Source organism: Mirounga angustirostris, unplaced genomic scaffold (assembly GCF_029215605.1).
Source record: "Mirounga angustirostris isolate CCGP_5_RB_7025 unplaced genomic scaffold, mMirAng1.0.hap1 SCAF_3, whole genome shotgun sequence".
NCBI lineage: Eukaryota > Metazoa > Chordata > Mammalia > Carnivora > Phocidae > Mirounga > Mirounga angustirostris.
In genome coordinates this window covers 14,786,664-14,805,031 of record NW_026991711.1, presented here as the reverse complement: position 1 = coordinate 14,805,031, position 18,368 = coordinate 14,786,664, and the positions used below count along the sequence as shown (strand labels likewise).

The following is an 18,368-nucleotide window of genomic DNA, read 5'->3' as shown; positions in this document are numbered from 1 at the left end:
AAACAGATGAACAGTTCCTTTTCTTAAGACCAACAGTTAACACTTGTCCACTGGATCCTGGCACCTCTTCTCTACTCAAGAACTTTGCTCCTAACTCTGCTCCCATCTCTCTGTATCATCCTTTCTCATTGTTTGGATGGACTGTGTCCATTAGCATACAAAACAGTGACATCTCCCCAGTTTAGAAATTCTTGACCTCAAGTCCCGTTCTAGATACAAAATATTTCTGTTTGTGGTAAAATTAAAGTTTCTTAAAAGAGCTACCTATACTCACTATCTCTATTTCCTGGTTTCCCATTCTCTTTTCAATCTAGTTTACTTTTATACCTACTATTCCACTGAAACAATTCTCATCAATGACCACCTTAACAAGTAAATGGTCAATTATGAAGCCTAATTTCAGGAACGTCTGGCATAGCTGATCATTCCCTCCTTGAAATATTTTCTCCAACTGACTTTCAGGATACCATACACTCCTGGTTATCTTCCTAACTTGTTGGCTGCTCCATCTGTCTCCTTTACTGGATCATCCTTTTCTTGCATACTTCTATATGTTGGAATGTTCCAGGGCTCTGCTTTCAGCCTCTCTTCTCTCGCCCAACTCACTCCTGAGGTATCTGATCCAGTTTCTTGGCTTTAAGTTATATAGAATATTGGTAACTCTCAAAGTGTCTGACTCTAAAAATACCCCGACAACCCTGAATTGATTTCTACACTCATTAACTCAATTGTCAACCCAACATCTCCACTTGAATGTCCAACAGGAATCTCCAACATGTACAGACTTAACTCTTGATCCCTTATGTGTCCAAATCTTCTCTTCATCTAGACTTACCCATCTCAAAAAAAAGACACCACCATCAACTCAAGCCACTCAAGCTAAAATTTAAGGATATTACATTTTATGTCACATACAATTGATCAGCTAATCCTGTTGACTAGAGTTGTAACAAATACTATGCGCCAACTGCCTCACTATCTCTACCACTAGTACCTAGTCCAAGACACCATTATTTCTTGCCTGGATTATTGCAATAGCATTCTAACTGTTCATCTTATTTCCACTCTTGTCTGCCTGCTACCAAATCTTCACATGGCATCCAGAGTCATCTTTTTAAAGATTACTCACTTCTTCAAGATTCCTCAATGGTTTCCCATTATACTCAGGAAAGACTTCAGTTCCTTACCATGGCTGATAGGTGCTTGAGATAACTGGGTTCTGTTCCTGACCTCATCTCCTTGTACTTGCCACATCACTGTCTCTATTTTGCTCATAATGGTCTTCTGCCTATACCTCAAACCTGGAAAGCTGATCGCTGTAGCAGTCCTTTAGACTTACTGTGTTCCTGAATCTGGTACATTCTTCTCGCAGATTTTCCATGGCTTGATTTCTCATTTCAGACCTCTGCTTAAATGTAAACTCTTTAGAGATGCCTTCCCTGACCACTCCAGCTAAAAGAGCATCCCTCAAACTATCTACCCTCTTGTTTCTTTATATTGTTCTAGTACCATTCAGTTTGTCTGTCCTTCCTACTATCATGTAAGCTTCACAAAAACAGGGACTCAATATATCTGCCTTGTTCACAAGTGTATCTCCACCGTCTGGCAGACAATCAGAAAATATTTTTGAAAGGATTAATGAATCTTCCTTCTTGAGGATCATCTTCCATCTTTAGAATTTCCCTCATACTGGATCCCTTCAGGGAAATACCTATTATTTACATAATCCTTTAACTCCCATTTTTCATTTAAGTACATGTGCTAACCAGAATGCCATCAACTTCAAGGATCACAAAGTGGTAGTAGTAATATTTGGTTTGCTAAAAGCCTTGATGCAAAGTCATATCGTTTAATATTTATCTTTTTCCCGTATGAAGGAATGTTTATTATGCCCAGTTGATTATACTTATTTATTGATGTTTTTCAGGAACATGGTAACACTGGCTTACACTTCTTAAATATGCAACAGATACTTATTATTCCAAACAAATAGCTACTGACCTCAGTAAGAAATGTTTTAATTTTTTCTCCGGAGTAAATAGCCGTAGCAGTTTCTTCCCTTGCCAGTTTCCTGAGAAAGTTTCTCAAAAAGCTGTTTTTCTGTGTAAGAAAAGCTGCCAAAACTCCTCTAGAAATAGCTGTGTTCTCTTCATTTATTTTTGAAGTAGGATTATAAATAACCCCCAACCGACTATGAACACTTGTTTTCTGCAAAACACATTTATAGGTGAAAAAGATCAGTATCTCGCATATCTTTGTACAGCTGAACTTTTTTCTTTCTCATCAAGTTTGTTCAGTTTACCACACAGTATGTTTCACTGTAGATGATTTACCACACAGCATCTTTCTATGTGGACTGTCCTGAATGTGCACCTACTAACATAGCCTAAAAACAGCCATTGTAGTAACTCTAAGAGCTTCACCTCTTTGTATAAAGAGTGTTTTAGAATGCAATGTTGTCTAACCTCTTTTTGTGTGTGAAGTAACACATATAAAACAAGACACAAAACATAAGTGTAGAACTCAATGAAATTAGCCCATAAAACTATAATTCGGGTGGAGAAACAGAGCACTCTAGTAGGCAACCTAAAGTCATCTCTCATATACCCTGCCCGTTACTACACCTTCCCACTTTTCTAGAAACAACCACTACCCTGTTATTTATTGGTTGTATCATTCTTGCTTCTTTCTGGTTTATCACCTAAGTTTCATCGTTAAACATGTAATCTATTTTGAACTTCATATAAATATAATCCTATGGTGTGTATTCTTTCCTGTTCTGTTTCCACTTAACATATTGATTGTGAGATTTATCAACATTGTTTTGTGTGGCTGTAGTTACTTTACTTTTTAGGATTGTACAGAATTCCATGATATGAATATACTCTATTTTATCTGTTCTACTGATGCTGGGCATTTGAATTTTTTTTTCATTTTGGTACTCTACAAACAGAGCAAGAAGAATACAGCACCAGCCATGAAGTCTTCTTGCCAGAACATGTTGAAGCTGAATCTAATTAAGCTTCAGACATAACTTCCAGTACAGAGAAGATGTAAGGGCTAAAGAACAAGTTAAAAATACTACAAGAAAACAAACAAACAAACAGTGAAATTCAGAATGTGGGATTTTTCTACAAAGCAACTAGCTTGGTCTCTTTAAAAAGTCACCAGACAAAATGTAGATGTTACTGTTTTACAATAAAAGAAACTAATGAAATTTAATAATGAAATGCATTGTGGGAAAAATGTTTGGGTCCTGGTTTGAAAAAAGAAAAGACATCTTTGTGGGAACAATTTAATGAAGACTTAGTACTAACAATGTGAGAGTGGTATTGCAGTTACGTAGAAGAATACCCTAATTCTTGGAAAATGCATGTTGAAGTATTAAGGGATGATATATGCTGATTTCTACAACTTTTTTTTTTTTTTTAAGATTTCATTTATCTATTTGACAGAGAGAGACAGCGAGAGAGGGTACACAAGCAGGGGGAGTGGGAGAGGGAGAAGCAGGCTCCTCACCGAGCAAGGAGCCTGATGCGGAACTCGATCCCAGGACCCTGGGATCATGACCTGAGCTGAAGGCAGATGCCCAACGACTGAGCCACCCAGGCGCCCCTGATTTCTACAACTTACTTTAAAATGATCTAGACCATTCCTGCCCTTCCCCCCACAAACAGTTAATTAGATAAACCAAATATGGCAAGATGTTAACAATTATAGAATCTAGGTGTTAGGTATGTAAGTGTTCATTACATCAGTCTTTTGAACTTTGTGTAGTTTTGAAAGAAAACATGGTCTTCAAAAAACAGACCCAGAGAACATGGTCTTCAAAAAACAGACCCAGAGAGCCATAAGGAGAGGCCCCAGTAAGATAAAGGCAGAAGTTAAAAACAAGCTGGCTAAAATGAAATGAAAATGAGAGGCTGAAAATATAATACTGGAAAGAATGAAAGAATGAAACTCAGAGCTGATACCACAGATAATTCAATTAATGAACTAGATTCAGAGTCAGCAAATTACAGCCTGTTGGTGAAATCCCATCTGGAGCCTGTTCTTATATGGTCCTCCAGGTAAGAAAATGTTCATTGAAATGATAGAGCAGCCACAGGTCTAACAGAGAGAATCAGAGAAAGAGACAGATGAAAAGAGCTGTCCTGGGATCACATTCATCCCTAAGGGTCTGTAAAACTGCATATATTCTACAATGGCCCCATTTAGGAAAATGGGAATGAGGCAGGGGACACACTTGGAGGCATTCCCTGAATAAACACTGCTGAATAAAAAGCTACTCTGAGGGCGCCTGGGCGGCTCAGTTGGTTAAGCGTCTGCCTTCGGCTCAGGTCATGATCCCGGGGTCCTGGGATCAAGTCCCGCATCGGGCTCCCTGCTCAATGGGGAGTCTGTTTCTCCCTCTACCCTTCCCCCCTGCTCGTGATCTCTCTCTCTCTCTCTCTGAAATAAATAAATAAAACCTTAAAAAAAGAGAAAAAGCTACTTTGACCAGGCAACTCCGAGGAAGGCAGGTTTAAAAATAATTATTAAATCTATTCTGGGCAGTCTGGAAGACTTCATGCCAAAGGCTGGATCTTCTCAGGAGTAATGAGAAAGAGAAATTCCAAGACATTATTCCATGGGTGAATGTGGGGCAAAATCATAAAATCCCTGAACTGGGAAAGTAGCCTTTAAGTCAAGTACACATCCAACAGTAAACGGTGAACATCTAACCACTTACGGGGACTTAAGCACAAACTTTGAGCGGTAACTGGCTTTTGCTGACTCAGAGGCAGTCTCTAGGAAACCAAGATAAAAGATAAAAACAAGGAAAAAAGTCTAAGCAGGAACATCAGAGATAAACAATGAGAGGGAAACAGACAACAGAATTAGCTCAGTCACATCACTAAACAAATAAACGAATGATCAAACAAACAACGGGTAACCCTGGGGATGAGGTGATATTGGTATCCATATGTGCTCTGTATTATCTAAAATGTTTGGTTTTCAATAAAAAATTATGAGATAAGCAGTTAAACAGTAGAGTATGATTTATGCAAAGGAAAAATACCAAGCATTAGAAACTATCTTTGAGGGGCCTTAGATAATGGTCTTAACAAACATATAAATATGTTCAAAGAATTAAAGGGAACCATGTTTAAAGAATTAAAGGAGAGTATGGTAATAATAGTTATTACACTGAGAATAATAAGAAAGAGATAGAAATTATAAAAAAGAACCAAATGGAAATTCTGGAGTTGAAAAGTAAAATAACTGAAATGAAAAGTTCATTCAGAGGGGTTCAACAGATTTGAGTTGGCAGAAGGAAGAGTCACTGAGTTTAAAGATAAATCCATAGAACTAGAATCTAAAAAATAGAATGTAAAAAGAATGAACAAAAATTAATAGATCCTCAGAGAAATGTGGGACACCATTGTAACTATTGGGAAAAGGCAGTCTGTCAGCCTTGCAAAGAACATGCTACCAGAAATTCTTGAGAAGAAAGAGAAGGAAGAAGTGACGTATTCCATAGATCCCAAATACCACTTTTTGGAATGTGCTGGTCTGAAGACCACTTAAAGAAGGCCACAGTATGTTCTGAGATTATCTAACATGACATGAAAATTCTCCTAGCTGATGTTATACTTTGTTTAACATGTATTAACTATTTTTGATGTGGTAGAGCACCTCCAGATGGCCCCTAATAATCCCCACTTCTTTGTACTCATGCTTTGTACTTACTCAGCTGAGTCACTCCTGAATTTTTAAACCCCAGACACTGGGAAAAAGAAATGTTTGTTGTTTTAAGCCATTAAGTTATAGGGTAATTTGTTATCAGCAACAGATTTACACTTAGCTAATATAAAACAATTTCATAAAATGTTTTGGTTTATGTTTCTTAGGTGTTTTTAATCTAGACAGATTTTTATGCTCCCATAGAAATAGAGAAGGTTATAAGAGTTTTTTGGATTTTCTTTGCTTGTTTTTCTTAGAGAGAATGACAGTTGGGAGGGGGAGAGAATCTTAAGCAGGCTCCACACCCAGTACAGAGCCCAACCAGGACTCAATCCCATGAACCCTAGGTCATGACCTGAGCTGGAATCAAGAGTCAGACGCTTAACTGACTGAGCCACCCAGGTGCTCTATATAGAAATGTATCCTACTGAAGTATATTGGTTTGTAATTCTCTAATAACAAAATAATTAAGGTTGATTTAAGGCTTAAAATACTCTTCAGTGAGATAAATTTGTTTTTTCTTAAATATTCAGAGAAATAAAGTGCTGCCTGATAACGTGATGAAAAATTTCTATTACGAATTGCTATTATTGCTATTGGTAAAAAGCAGATTTGGGGTCATCGATGTAATGGTAGGGTCTAGAACCATTCACTCTGATTTAATAGCCTTTTTATAACTGCTAAATCTTAGTTTTGGCTGCTACAACAAAGTAACCACAAACAGGGTGGCAACAACGGAACTGAAATTTATTTCCTACAGTTCTGGAGACTGGAAACCTGAGATCAGGTGCTAGCCTGGTCAGGTTCTGGTGAGGACCCTCTTCCAGGTTACAGACTATTGATTTGTCCTTGTATCTACACAAGATGGAAAGAGAGTGAGCAAGGCTCTCTGACCTCTTCTTACAAGACCACTAATCCCATTCATTAGGGCTTTACCTCATGACCTAATTACTTCCTCAAGGTCCCACTTCCAAATACCATCACACTGCAGATTAGATTTGAACATAGGAATTTTGAGGGGGAGTTCCTGTCTTAAGTTTCCTTAGCAACAACTTGAGGTACTTAAAATGTTAATATGGAGGGGAATAAAGATTTAATGCATGTTCTTCACTTGGCTTTCTCAGAATTAACAAAAAATTAAAATTTTTATAGTAAGAATATCTAAATACTCACCATGAATTTTAATGCATTAAACAGTAGTTTTCGCCCAGATGGTTTGTCAAAATCAGCAATAATCCAGAGAGTAACTGAAGAAATTACATCATCCTCTGAAAGTTTCAAATAGTTTAGTCAAACTACCTCTTTTATTTTTTTATTTTTATTTTTTTTAAAGATTTTCTTTTTTTGACAGAGAGGCACAGCGAGAGAGAGGGAACACAAACAGGGGGAGTGGGAGAGGGAGAAGCAGGCTCCCCGCAGAGCAGGGAGCCCAATGCGGGGCTCGATCCCAGGACCCTGGGATCATGACCTGAGGCGAAGGCAGATGCTTAACGACTGAGCCACCCAGGTGCCCCCAAACTACCTCTTTTAAAAATCAAGCTAAAAGCAGGGAACATTTCTAGTTAACAACATACATTAAAAAGTATTAAAATATTAAACTTAATTTTTTAAAAATACGCAAATATTGTTAAAGATTATGCACACATGCACATACACTGACATGCATATAAAAATACTAGAAGAGTGTTCTATAGGTTTATAGAAACTCAGATGCCAAAAAGAAAGAATAGTCCCTATGGGACATATCTGTGGAATACTTTTATTAGTAGACAAAAATTACATTATGCTTATTATGTTTTCAGTGTTGGCAAGCAAAACTATCTTCCAGCTACAGCTACATTCTTTTTAAACTGATACTTATACCCCACTATATGTAAAACTAGATACAATAAAACTTATCAGTAGATATTAAAACAGCAATATTTTATTAGCTTACAATTCATTTACTTCAAAACGTCTGGCTATCATTAACTTGGTCTAATCTACATCATCTTGTGCCATCAACAGCAATACAGTTATTTTCTTCAGAAAAATTTGAAAATTTGGAAGCAACGAAGAGAAACAATTTTTAATTCTGAAGTCAGTTAAATGGGTTTAATTTCACCTAGGCTCAGCATCTGTCATCTGAAATAATACTTTTCTAGCCATCATTAAAACCTATAGAAAAATTAGTCCCTCTGATCACATGACCTACTTAAAACAAGTGCAAAAAATCTGCTATACCAAAAACTTACTCCTGAATAGAAGTGAGGTTACAGTTACTACCATACTCAGGAATATCTATACAATATTATATAAAAACTGTAACAAAAAGAAGGTTAACATTGAGTCCACATTGAAGCAACTTAAGAGTAAGGCAGTAGTGGTACGTTCTTTTCAAAGAAAAGTAAAGAATTTTAATGCCTTCTTAACACCAGCACTTTTACCATCATAGTAAATTGAGAAATATTTCAGAAGTGCTAAGTAAATTTCTCACAACCATTATTTCTTTACACATTTACATAATTGCAAGAAAGAGGAAAGTAGGTGTTTCTCAGTTAATATTCTTTTAAATTGTTAGAGATTTAACAAAGGGCATTAATTATAGGCTAACTTACTCTGAGAGACAATTTTCGAAATACATCCCAGAACCTGATAAATAGATTTCTCCTATTTTTTATTCCCTGTTTCTGTTTCCTTTTCTCTTCACTAAACATAGTCAGGACCTTACTCTGCCATAACACAGAACTGCATTATATTTTATTATTTGTTGGATTTCTTGGAGACAGACCACTTTATGAACATAAAATCAAGGATCTGTTAGAAAATGATTCTGTGGCGATCTGGTCCACACTTGACCCCACAGCATTATAAAAAACTGGCTGTGTGGCTTCTGCTTAAAACTCTCATATATAAAAATATACCCCTTACTACACAGTTCATCCTATCTTGAGATCACTCTCATTGTTAGATGACTGCTTTATACCCCGAGATAAAAAGCTGCCTTCTCTTATCTTACGTGTATCGGCTCTCATTTTTCTCTCTAGAGCAAAGATGGTCAAACAAAACAAAACGAAACAAAACCAACCAAACTCTACCTTTGTCTATCTGAATAAGTCACTGTCCTCTAATAAACATGCGGACGGACCCACTGCAGACTCCCCTGTCCAGGATAAATCCGTATTTCCAAGTACCTTCCTGTATCGGTCTCCCCTCCTTTGTTATAATCCTCAACATACGCAAAAAATCCAGATGTTGTTTAATCAATGTGTGGAACTACTCTCCTCTGATCTGGGATTTATACTCTTATTCATGCAGTATAAAGTGTCAGTTAACACAGTCCTGAAAGGGTTTTACCACTTTCTAAAAAGGTGAAAAATGGAATAGCTTGCTTTGAGAAAAGGCAAAAAACCAAGATGAACTCTTGTGCATGTATGATCCAGTAGGGTCAAAGGCAGTTTCTCAGCACAATGCTTATATCCTAACAAACTACAGACTCCCTTGAAAACCAGACCCCTAGTCAAATAGCAACATACAAATTCATTATGCAACCACCTTACTAAAATTACAAATTTTGCTACTTTAGGAATAAAGTCAGGAAAATAAAATATGCTTATTACCTTCTTGGGTTAAATAATACATGTTCTCTGCTATTACAGCACTCTTATCTTGTGAATCCAAGAAAAAGAACGTAGAGAAATCTTCAACATCAGCAGTTACTGAAAATTTTCATATTAAATGTTAAATAACCAATTAATAAAACATTCACAACTCAATAAACATTTGTAGAAAGTATATGGAAGGATTATTTTACCTGATGTGGGTATTAAATTAAGGTACTGCCATTTTGTGTGCAAAATCAAAGGATTTAAACGGGGTACAACATTATTCTTTTCCATAAGGAAATCAATTACATTTGTTCGATCATTTAATGTGCCCTACAACAACAAAAATATTACTTAGGTAACCTAGGCAATTTATATGTATATATTTTAAAGTTTTGCACAGAATACACTTAACTACTTCATCTAAAATAATAAATAAATAATGTAGGCAATTAGGATTCATACAATAAATTTTACAACAAATTTGCCTGTAAAAATTTGAATTTTCTTTCCAATAAAGCAGTTGATTCAATTATGCACAGGTAAACTTAATTAACTAATTACTACTTTTAAAGAAACTACTAAGTGATCAGGATGGGAATTTTTGCCATGAAAAGATGTTTTAATACAAAAAATCATTTTTAAACATCATTTATCATGTATTTTCTCATAAATGCTCACCTACCATGAAAACTTCCTTCTGTAAATTTATGGTTGCATCCATCATTCTGTGAAGAACACTTGTTTCCAGCTCTTCAGTATTCCGCTGTTCGAGCTTAAAGGGTTCTCCATTATAAAGGGCTTGAGGCAAAGGACCCAGACCAGTCATCTTATAAAAGCTTGCTCCTTCCTATTTAGTTCAAAAATGCCAGAGAGTTAAACTGAATATGGTTGTCTGGAAAAGAAATGCATATGAAAAACAAGGGACGGAAACTGCCACATTTTTATACGCCATAGAAAAAAATGTGAACTTTGCTGATTTCACTTGTCCTTTCCAAACATTTTTTAAAGGAAAGTAATTTACCCACATAAAGCAAGAATCAGGTAGCTTTTTCTGTAAAGGGCCAGCTAGTACCCATTTCAGACTTTGTGGGCCATCCAAACTCTGTCTCAACGACACAGTTCTGATGCTGCCATCCAGCTGTGATACCCAACACCTGGATGCATACCCACCGCTAGGTCCCAAGAAAACTGTGTATGTAAAGGCAGGCAGTGGGCGGGCAGGATTTGCTGACCCTTGTATAGAGTGTAACATTAAAAAAACAAAAACAAAAACCAAAACACCATTTACCTGTATCAGAGAGTCATTCATCCCTGCATTCATTTGTTTAATAAACATCTGCTGAATTCATGCCATCGGCACGAGGCTACACACTGTGAATACAGAGCTGAAAGTCTGCCCTCAAGCGGTTCACACAGACACAAAATAGATGTATGCACGCGCTTCTCTGGGAGCCAGAAAGAAACGTCTAGCCAAGCTTGAGTAAGGAGAGGAAGGGGTCAGAGAAGCCTCTGGGAAGGAGTGGCATGGAAAGTCTTAAAGGATGAGTAAACATTTGCCAGGAAGATAAACTGGAAAAAGATATTCCATGGGAAGCGAGACAGCATAGCAAGGAATGGAGGGGAGGAGAGAATACAGCATCTTTAGGCAATGGCCAGTAATTTTCTGTGTCTACAGTGGGCAGAGTTACATATGTGGGTGTGGTCAGATACAGGGGCAGAGACCAGATCCTGAAGGTGCTCAACATCTGGATTTTATCTTGTGAGTGATAAAGTGTGACTAAACAATTCATTTGCTATTCAAAACTATGTATTATTATAATTATTATTGCCAACATTCTCAAAATTACTCTGTGAAGCTAAGTACTACCATCACATCCATTTCACAGATGATGACGTATGACCTCCAGCACCACCCAGCTACTGCATTTTATTTGAAAATTTTTTTTTAATTTTTCATGTTTTTACTTAAATTCTGGTTAGATAACAGTTAACTGTAATATTAGTTTCTGGTGTAGAATTTAGTGATTCGTCACTTACATACAACACCCAGTGCTTATCACAAGTGCCCTCCTTAAAGCCCATCACCCAGTTAACCCATCCCCCCACCCACCTCCTCTCCAGCAACCCTCAGTTTGTTCTGTTGAGAGTCTGTTTCCTGGTTTGCCTCTTTTCTACCCCCGCCATGTTCATCTGTTTTGTTTCTTAAATTCCACATGTGAGTGAAATCATACGGCATTTGTCTTTCTCTGACTTATTTCACTTAGCATAATTGCTGTAGCTCCATCCACATCGTTGCAAATGCAAGATGTCATTCTTTTTATGGCTGAATAATATTCCATTGTACATATATATATATATATATACATACATACATATATATATATATATATATATATATACCACATCTTCAGTCGATGAACATTTGGGCTCTTTCCATAATATGGCTATTGTTGATAAAACTGCTATAAACATCGGGGTGCATGTATCCCTTCCAATCAGTATTTTGGTATCCTTTGGGTAAATACCTAGTAGTGTAATTGCTGGGCGTAGGGTAGTTCTATTTTTAACTTTTTGAGGAACCTCCATACAGTTTTCCAGAGTGGCTGCACCAGCTTGCATTCCCTCCAACATTGTAAGAGGGTTCCCCTTTCTCTGCATCCCCACCAACACCTGTTTTTTTTCTTGTGTTGCTACTGCATTTTAGAAACAAAATTTGTACTTAGAGCTCTCTGACCAAGAGTCTGAACCCTTAATCACTATTATCTCTGCAATTATTGGGCACTTATGGTATATTAGGCTTATGAATGCATATAAATAAAATGCAAATTCTATCCTTTAATGTAGATGGGTACATTAAAAACAAGTGTGAACATAGCATCCAGGGCTACCAAGGAGGGCATGGTCAGTTCCGTCTAGAAAGAGGGTAAATAATGATAAGTAATATGATCAGATTTGCGTATTTAAAAAAAGACCACAGTGGCAGTGGTGAGAAAGAAGGGCATGGGAGAGCATGCCCTGGGAATGTTGGTCAGGGACTCCTGCACTAGTGTGGGGAAGAAAAAGCAAGAGCCAAACAGAAATTCATGGTAATGCGCAAGGGGAGAATGAGCAAGTTTCTGAAACATTCAGCTGGCAGGATGGACAGAACCTAACAACGTATTGTTTGGGATGGTATGAGAGAAGCAGTAGGTTAGGATGACGATGAGACTTCTAGCATCGGTAGCCAGGGTGAATGACGATGCTACCCTCTAGGATAGGGCATAAAGAAGAAAAAAATGTTTGGGGTCCCAAGGAAGATGATGGGCTTGGTTTCGGATTCTTTTAAGATGCTTATGGGCAAGCCCCAGGTAGCTGCATACATGGGTATGGACCCAAGAAAGAGGTCTCTGCTAGAAATACAGGCCCTCTTTTGATTTACTCTGTGATTTCTAATTAGGCAACCTGTCCATTCCGAAAGCTTTAATTACAACAAATACCACAAATAAGCCAATGACACTGAATTTTATAATTTTAGCCCTGCCAGACTGAGTTCCTAAACAGGGGCTTAATACCCAATCTAACTGCAGCTTCAGTCTCCCTCAGAAATGTAGTCTTAACCCATCAGTCAGGAATTTTCCCATCAGATCAGTACCAATGAGTCCGCCACATGGGCCCTCTCCATCCCCCAAAGATAGATGAGGTAGTCTGCCTGGTAAGACCCTTGCTTTGCCCCTAAAGGAAAGCCACCTTGCCCGAAACAATCCCCTTTTTTTTTTAAATTTATTTTATTAACATATAATGTATTATTTGTTTCAGGGGTACAGGTCTGTGATTCATTCATCTTACATAATTCACAGCGCTCACCATAGTACTTACCCTCCCCAATGTCCATCACCCAGCCACCCCATCCCTCCCACCCCCCTCCACTCCAGCAACCCTCAGTTTGTTTCCTGAGACTAAGAGTCTCTTATGGTTTGTCTTTTGCTAATAACATTCCTGCCCCACCCTCCTATAAAACCTTCCACTTGGTTTAACTCCTCAGAACATCCCTCTATTTGCTAGACGGGATGCAGTCCTAGTCATGAATCATTTTAAAAAGCCAGTTAGATCTTTAAAACTTACTGGGTTGAATTTTTGTTATTGAACAGATCTGGTGGCAGTGACAGGACCCAAAGGGAACTTCCGGCAGCATTCGGGGACACAAGAAACACATACACGGTGCCCGCACACTCTTGGATTTCATGGTCTTTCTTGCCATTTCTAAGAGCCGCAGGGCAGTTCCAGTCGCCTTCCCTCTTCTGAGCTACAGACAACCCCATACACTTTTACCCTCCAACAATCGCTTCAAAATAACGGACAATGCCCTTTCAAAATAAAGCAGGTCGCAGTCTCTTCATTGCTTAATATCTTCTCAGATTTTTTACTGTTGCCAAGGTGTTTCACTGTTCTGAGTTCAATTTAATATTGTTCACTGTGCAAGCCGGCCCCCTACTTCTCCAGCTCACCCTGTGAACTTCCCTCCACGACACAAACACAACACCTGGCTGCTATCCATACGGCGGCAACACCAGCTTCTCCGTACTTCTTCACGACTCAGGACCTCCTGACATTTTTCTCTGGGAGGTTAATCTCCTGTCACTTTGTTTTCTTGCACCCGGCTCTTCCTCCTACTTCAGGACTCAGAGACGAATTCTTCATGTCCACCCTCAGAGCACTTCTCCCCTCATTCTATGTGCTATGTGTCTGGTGGGCCCCTTCCAGCCAATACTTGTGTCCATCAGTCTCGGGGATTTCATTGTGTTATTTCTCTGATGCTTTCCTTCCTGTTGTTTTCTCTGTTCTTCCTGAGTCTTCTGGATTGAGTCTCTACTTGTTTACCATTTATTCTTATTTTCATTTCTTTGAATTTGTCTCTCTGTTCTATTACATTTTTATTTTGTTTTGCTAAAATTTGCTCTATTCTTTTACCTACTGCGCTTAGAACATTGTAAGTACTCAATAAATATCTCTTGAAAGGGCAGATAAAGTTTAGATGAAGAGAGAAAATTATAGGAACATGAGTTTAGAGAATGAAGGCCTAAACTCATTTCTTTTCTTTGTGATGGAGGAGTTAGAATGATTTTCTAGGCCTGGAGAGCAAGCTGGAAAAGGGGCTTAGGGGACTGATGAATGTCTAGAATGTTTGGGAGGGGCAGGGAGCGGGGGAGACTAAGCATGACTGAAGGGCTCTCAAGTAACACAGAGTCTGGCTTAAATTAGAGGTTGGACAGATTTGGGGAAAATGGGCCAACAGGACACTGAAGCTGCAGATCATCGTTATAGGACAGCCGCAGGGAAGGAGAGCAGTAAAACGGGAGCTTTAAGGGGAAGCGTGTACTCACACACTAAAAAAAACGGAACTTAATATTTCTGAGGAGTGTTCAGTGTCCTCAATCTTTACAAAAATCCTTAACATTTCTAACTTTAGTAGACAATGACTGCAGACACCTTAAAATAGTAACACCACAAAAATACTCATTTCACTATTAACTCTTTAAGAGTAAAAGTGGGTTTCTGATTAAATATGGTAGATTTATCCACACACATGCTCATCTCTCCTCTCCTCACACATTTCACTGAAGTGAGAATATAATAATAGAAAATATGAGCCCACAAGGGTCAAGAAAAAACAGGAGAAAAGATAAAAAGTAGGTAAGCAAAGTAAAAAGCGAAGTCACATCTGTTTAGACAGAAGAGAACATGAACATTTTTCGGCATCCCTGGAGACACTCAGTGCCCTAGAGGGAGGACAAGAGCAGAGTGCCCAAATGGCCGAGAGTCTGCACACAGGGTAGTTGCCTCTCAAGGCCTGTCTCTCAATGCTGCAAAGCCACAGTGTCCTGCTTTTCTTATTCTCTGCAGAAATTGAATCACAAAGGCTAGCCTGGGTGACAGCAGGCAGAGAAAGGGGATGGAGACCAGGCGGGAGATTAAAGGAGAGTGCCCATCCTTCACACCCAGGAGGTGACCACATCCATTCCCGCACATATCCTGTGCCCTCACCTTCGACACGTGCACCCTCTCCACCCTCTTGTCTGCCACATGTACTCCTTCTAAGAGCAAAATAAAGAATTCTTATTTGAAGAATCTGCTTTAATCGAGAAAGTCAGCTCAGCTCCCCAAGTGAGGCTCACCAACTCATAAGAACTTTGTATTTGTCGTCAGCTTTTTAGGGTTTCATACTTACGTGTGGAAAGATAACCGGATATCATAAGACATTTGACAAATGCTTCAAACACAAAAGAGAGAAATCAAAACGAATGAAAAAAGGGAAGCTGTAGAGGGCAGAGGTAATGCAGGGAGAACACATCACAAAATTAACATTCTTAGATTAAAAAAAAAATACTGTGTCCATGAAAGAAAAACTGAATGTTATAAAACAGGAATAGGATAGAAGAAAGATCTCCAGAGAATTTTAAAAAATTGAATGAAAAGGACAAAGGAATACAAAAAGAAGAAAAAGCAAACAGAGACTCACCTGAGAAGATTCAGAAAGGACAGAAAAAAATGAAGGAAAACATTAGAGAAATAAAGAAATTCCCAGAATTGATGGACACAAATCTCCAGTAGAAGGACCTCACCAAATGCCCAATACACTGATTGAAAGAGGATCAATACAAAGACATACCGTCATGAAATTTCCAAACACCAGGGAGAAAGCTTTCAAACTGGACAAATACATAATTAAATAAAGCAGAAAGACAGAGGAATTAAAATCAGAATGATAACACTGGTCTCCGTAGCCTACTAGGAGATAGGAGACAGAAAAGACAGCCTCCAAAACTTGGAAGAAAAAGGATCATCCAGTCCAACTACCAATAAGATGGAAATGTAGCATAAGATTTTTAACCACAAAAGAGTTAAAATATTTTTTCTATCATGCATGTTTACCTGGGAGAGGAATAAAATCAGAAATAAATCATAAATAGGAAAGGTATAGTACTCACAAAACCAGAGATAAAGCAGAGACCTGTAAAATGAAGTGGCAATGGCACACCCAGAAAGGAAGGAAGCTGTATTCATTCAGGTCCAAAGCATGACCAGTTCACTTTAGAGAAAGAGTGGGCATGGCTACGGAAGGGCATTCAAGGGGCTGGTGTGAGTGAAGAAGGTGCTCGTTTGTTAACTGCTGTGTTTATTTGTAAGAAAATTTCTGGATAGGTTATCTGTCCTATCTACTATCTGGATACATTTGCAATAAAGAAGAATACTATGGGAAATGGGTAAAAAAAAAAAAAACGAAGTAATTTTTAAAGTTAAAAAAAACAAGTTGCTAAAAAATGGAAAGACAATCATAGTATTTGATTTACTAAGCAAGGAATATTTAAAAAGTCACACACACTAAGTATTCACTTAACCAAAATGTGTTAAAAACAGACCTGATAATCAGCTGGCTTGCACTGGACAGGCTTTACCACTTCTCGACGTATTGAAATATATCTGTACCAGTTGGTAAATAGCTGCTGTCCTGGGACGGTGATCGCCCATAAGAAGCACTTTGACCTCTTTCCCAGACCCTCAAGGTCAACACAATTCAGCCACTACAGGGTGACCGTCAGCACAAGGGCCTAAAGACTCCACTCCAGCTCGGGATCTGCCTCCGGTTGACTCTCTGACTGGCTGCTCTTGAAGCCAGAACAGTTTTTAAATATTTTAAGTAATGGCCCTGGACTTGGAGAGAGCAAGCGAAGGTAGGGAGGTAGAAGGGAGCTCAAGCCCCAGTTACCATAACAGGAACTCAGCAAATATATCTAAAACTTAGGACTTGCAAATACAAAACTGGAGGAATACAAAAGAATAGGAGTCCTTTTCTTGAAGTATAGTCCAGTTGGAAATGACATTTATATCCACATATGGTATGAAAGGCAAGAAAGGCAATTAATGGGAAACGATGCTATTGGGTTGTGAATTCCAATATTTGAGGGTAATATGGTGTTTATTCAGACGACATTTTTATGGCATCTGATAATAAGTATCATGTTTTGGCTGCGTAATATCTCAAATTCACTTGTATCACAGCAGATATTACTGTTATATTTACCTACAACAGACACAAGTAAATGAATCCATTTCTTTCCACCTACAAGTTAGATTATGAATAATATTTTATTATTATAAATTATTATTATTATAAATAATAATAATTATTATTATTATTTAATATCAATATATTACACTGAAATAAACAGCTTGAATATTTCTTACCAGCTGTTCTTAGGAACGTATTTTATTTTAATGCACTTAACAGCCTCAGGTACACAGGTGTTATAAAAGGCTTTAAATATATAACTGATTTGAACCAGAGAAGGGTTCTTAAGAAACAAAGCATACACAACTTAGTAAAAAATCAGTAAGTAGTATCAGACTCATTTTAAAAGAGGGCAAATCAATCAGAAAAAAATTTTTACTCTCGCATAAGAAGTGGTTCTTAGTATCACCATTATGCATCTATCAGTCATGCTTAATAGATATGACTCTTGCACAAGTGTCAGTCCTTAAGGAAGGTAAGGTCTGAATAGAAATTGTGCTCTACCAGTGAGTAGCAAGCAGAGAAGAGCCCACTTCTATTAAAAAAGAAGAAAGAGAAAGAAAAGCACAGCATGTAAGGTCTAAGTATGGAATTACTTCCAGGTAATTACTTCAGCTGATATTAAAACCCAAATGGTGCAACCTTTTGCTTTCAACCTGTGCAAATAGGATCCTTAATATATAAAAACTCACTGCTTTTCTATTCCATGAGTTTATATAATCACTACAGGAAATTTGTGTTCCTTCTCCCCATAAGAGTACCTGAAGAGTACTTATAAAAAATAATTTTCTTTCTAAATTTCCTTAGTCCGTGATCATTTTATTATAAGAGATGCCTCCATGCAACTTTGGCCCCAAAAGAAAGTTCATCTTGGTTGCTTTTTAGTTTTGTTTTTCATTATATGAAAATATCGTAATGAAAAATAGCAATGAAACTCGTTCTCAGTTTAGAAATTATCATTTGGAAAACCATTCTTACAGAACTAAAAACAATCCCTAATTCCTACC

The 18,368-nt window shown here is 37.8% G+C and overlaps 1 protein-coding gene across 4 annotated transcripts in view; it reads right to left on the bottom strand.

Moving 5' to 3' along the window:
- UGGT2 (UDP-glucose glycoprotein glucosyltransferase 2) overlaps positions 1-18,368 on the bottom strand; it is a 178,558-nt gene that overhangs the window by 64,166 nt on the left and 96,024 nt on the right. For all 4 annotated transcript variants that reach the window (XM_045869607.1, XM_064585944.1, XM_064585946.1 and 1 more), the window contains 5 exons: positions 9,997-10,161; positions 9,521-9,644; positions 9,327-9,425; positions 6,901-6,995; positions 2,002-2,208 (listed from right to left, as the gene is read on the bottom strand). In XM_045869607.1, the coding sequence (XP_045725563.1) occupies positions 2,002-2,208; positions 6,901-6,995; positions 9,327-9,425; positions 9,521-9,644; positions 9,997-10,161 (690 nt within the window). The remainder of the gene's footprint in view (positions 1-2,001; positions 2,209-6,900; positions 6,996-9,326; positions 9,426-9,520; positions 9,645-9,996; positions 10,162-18,368) is intronic.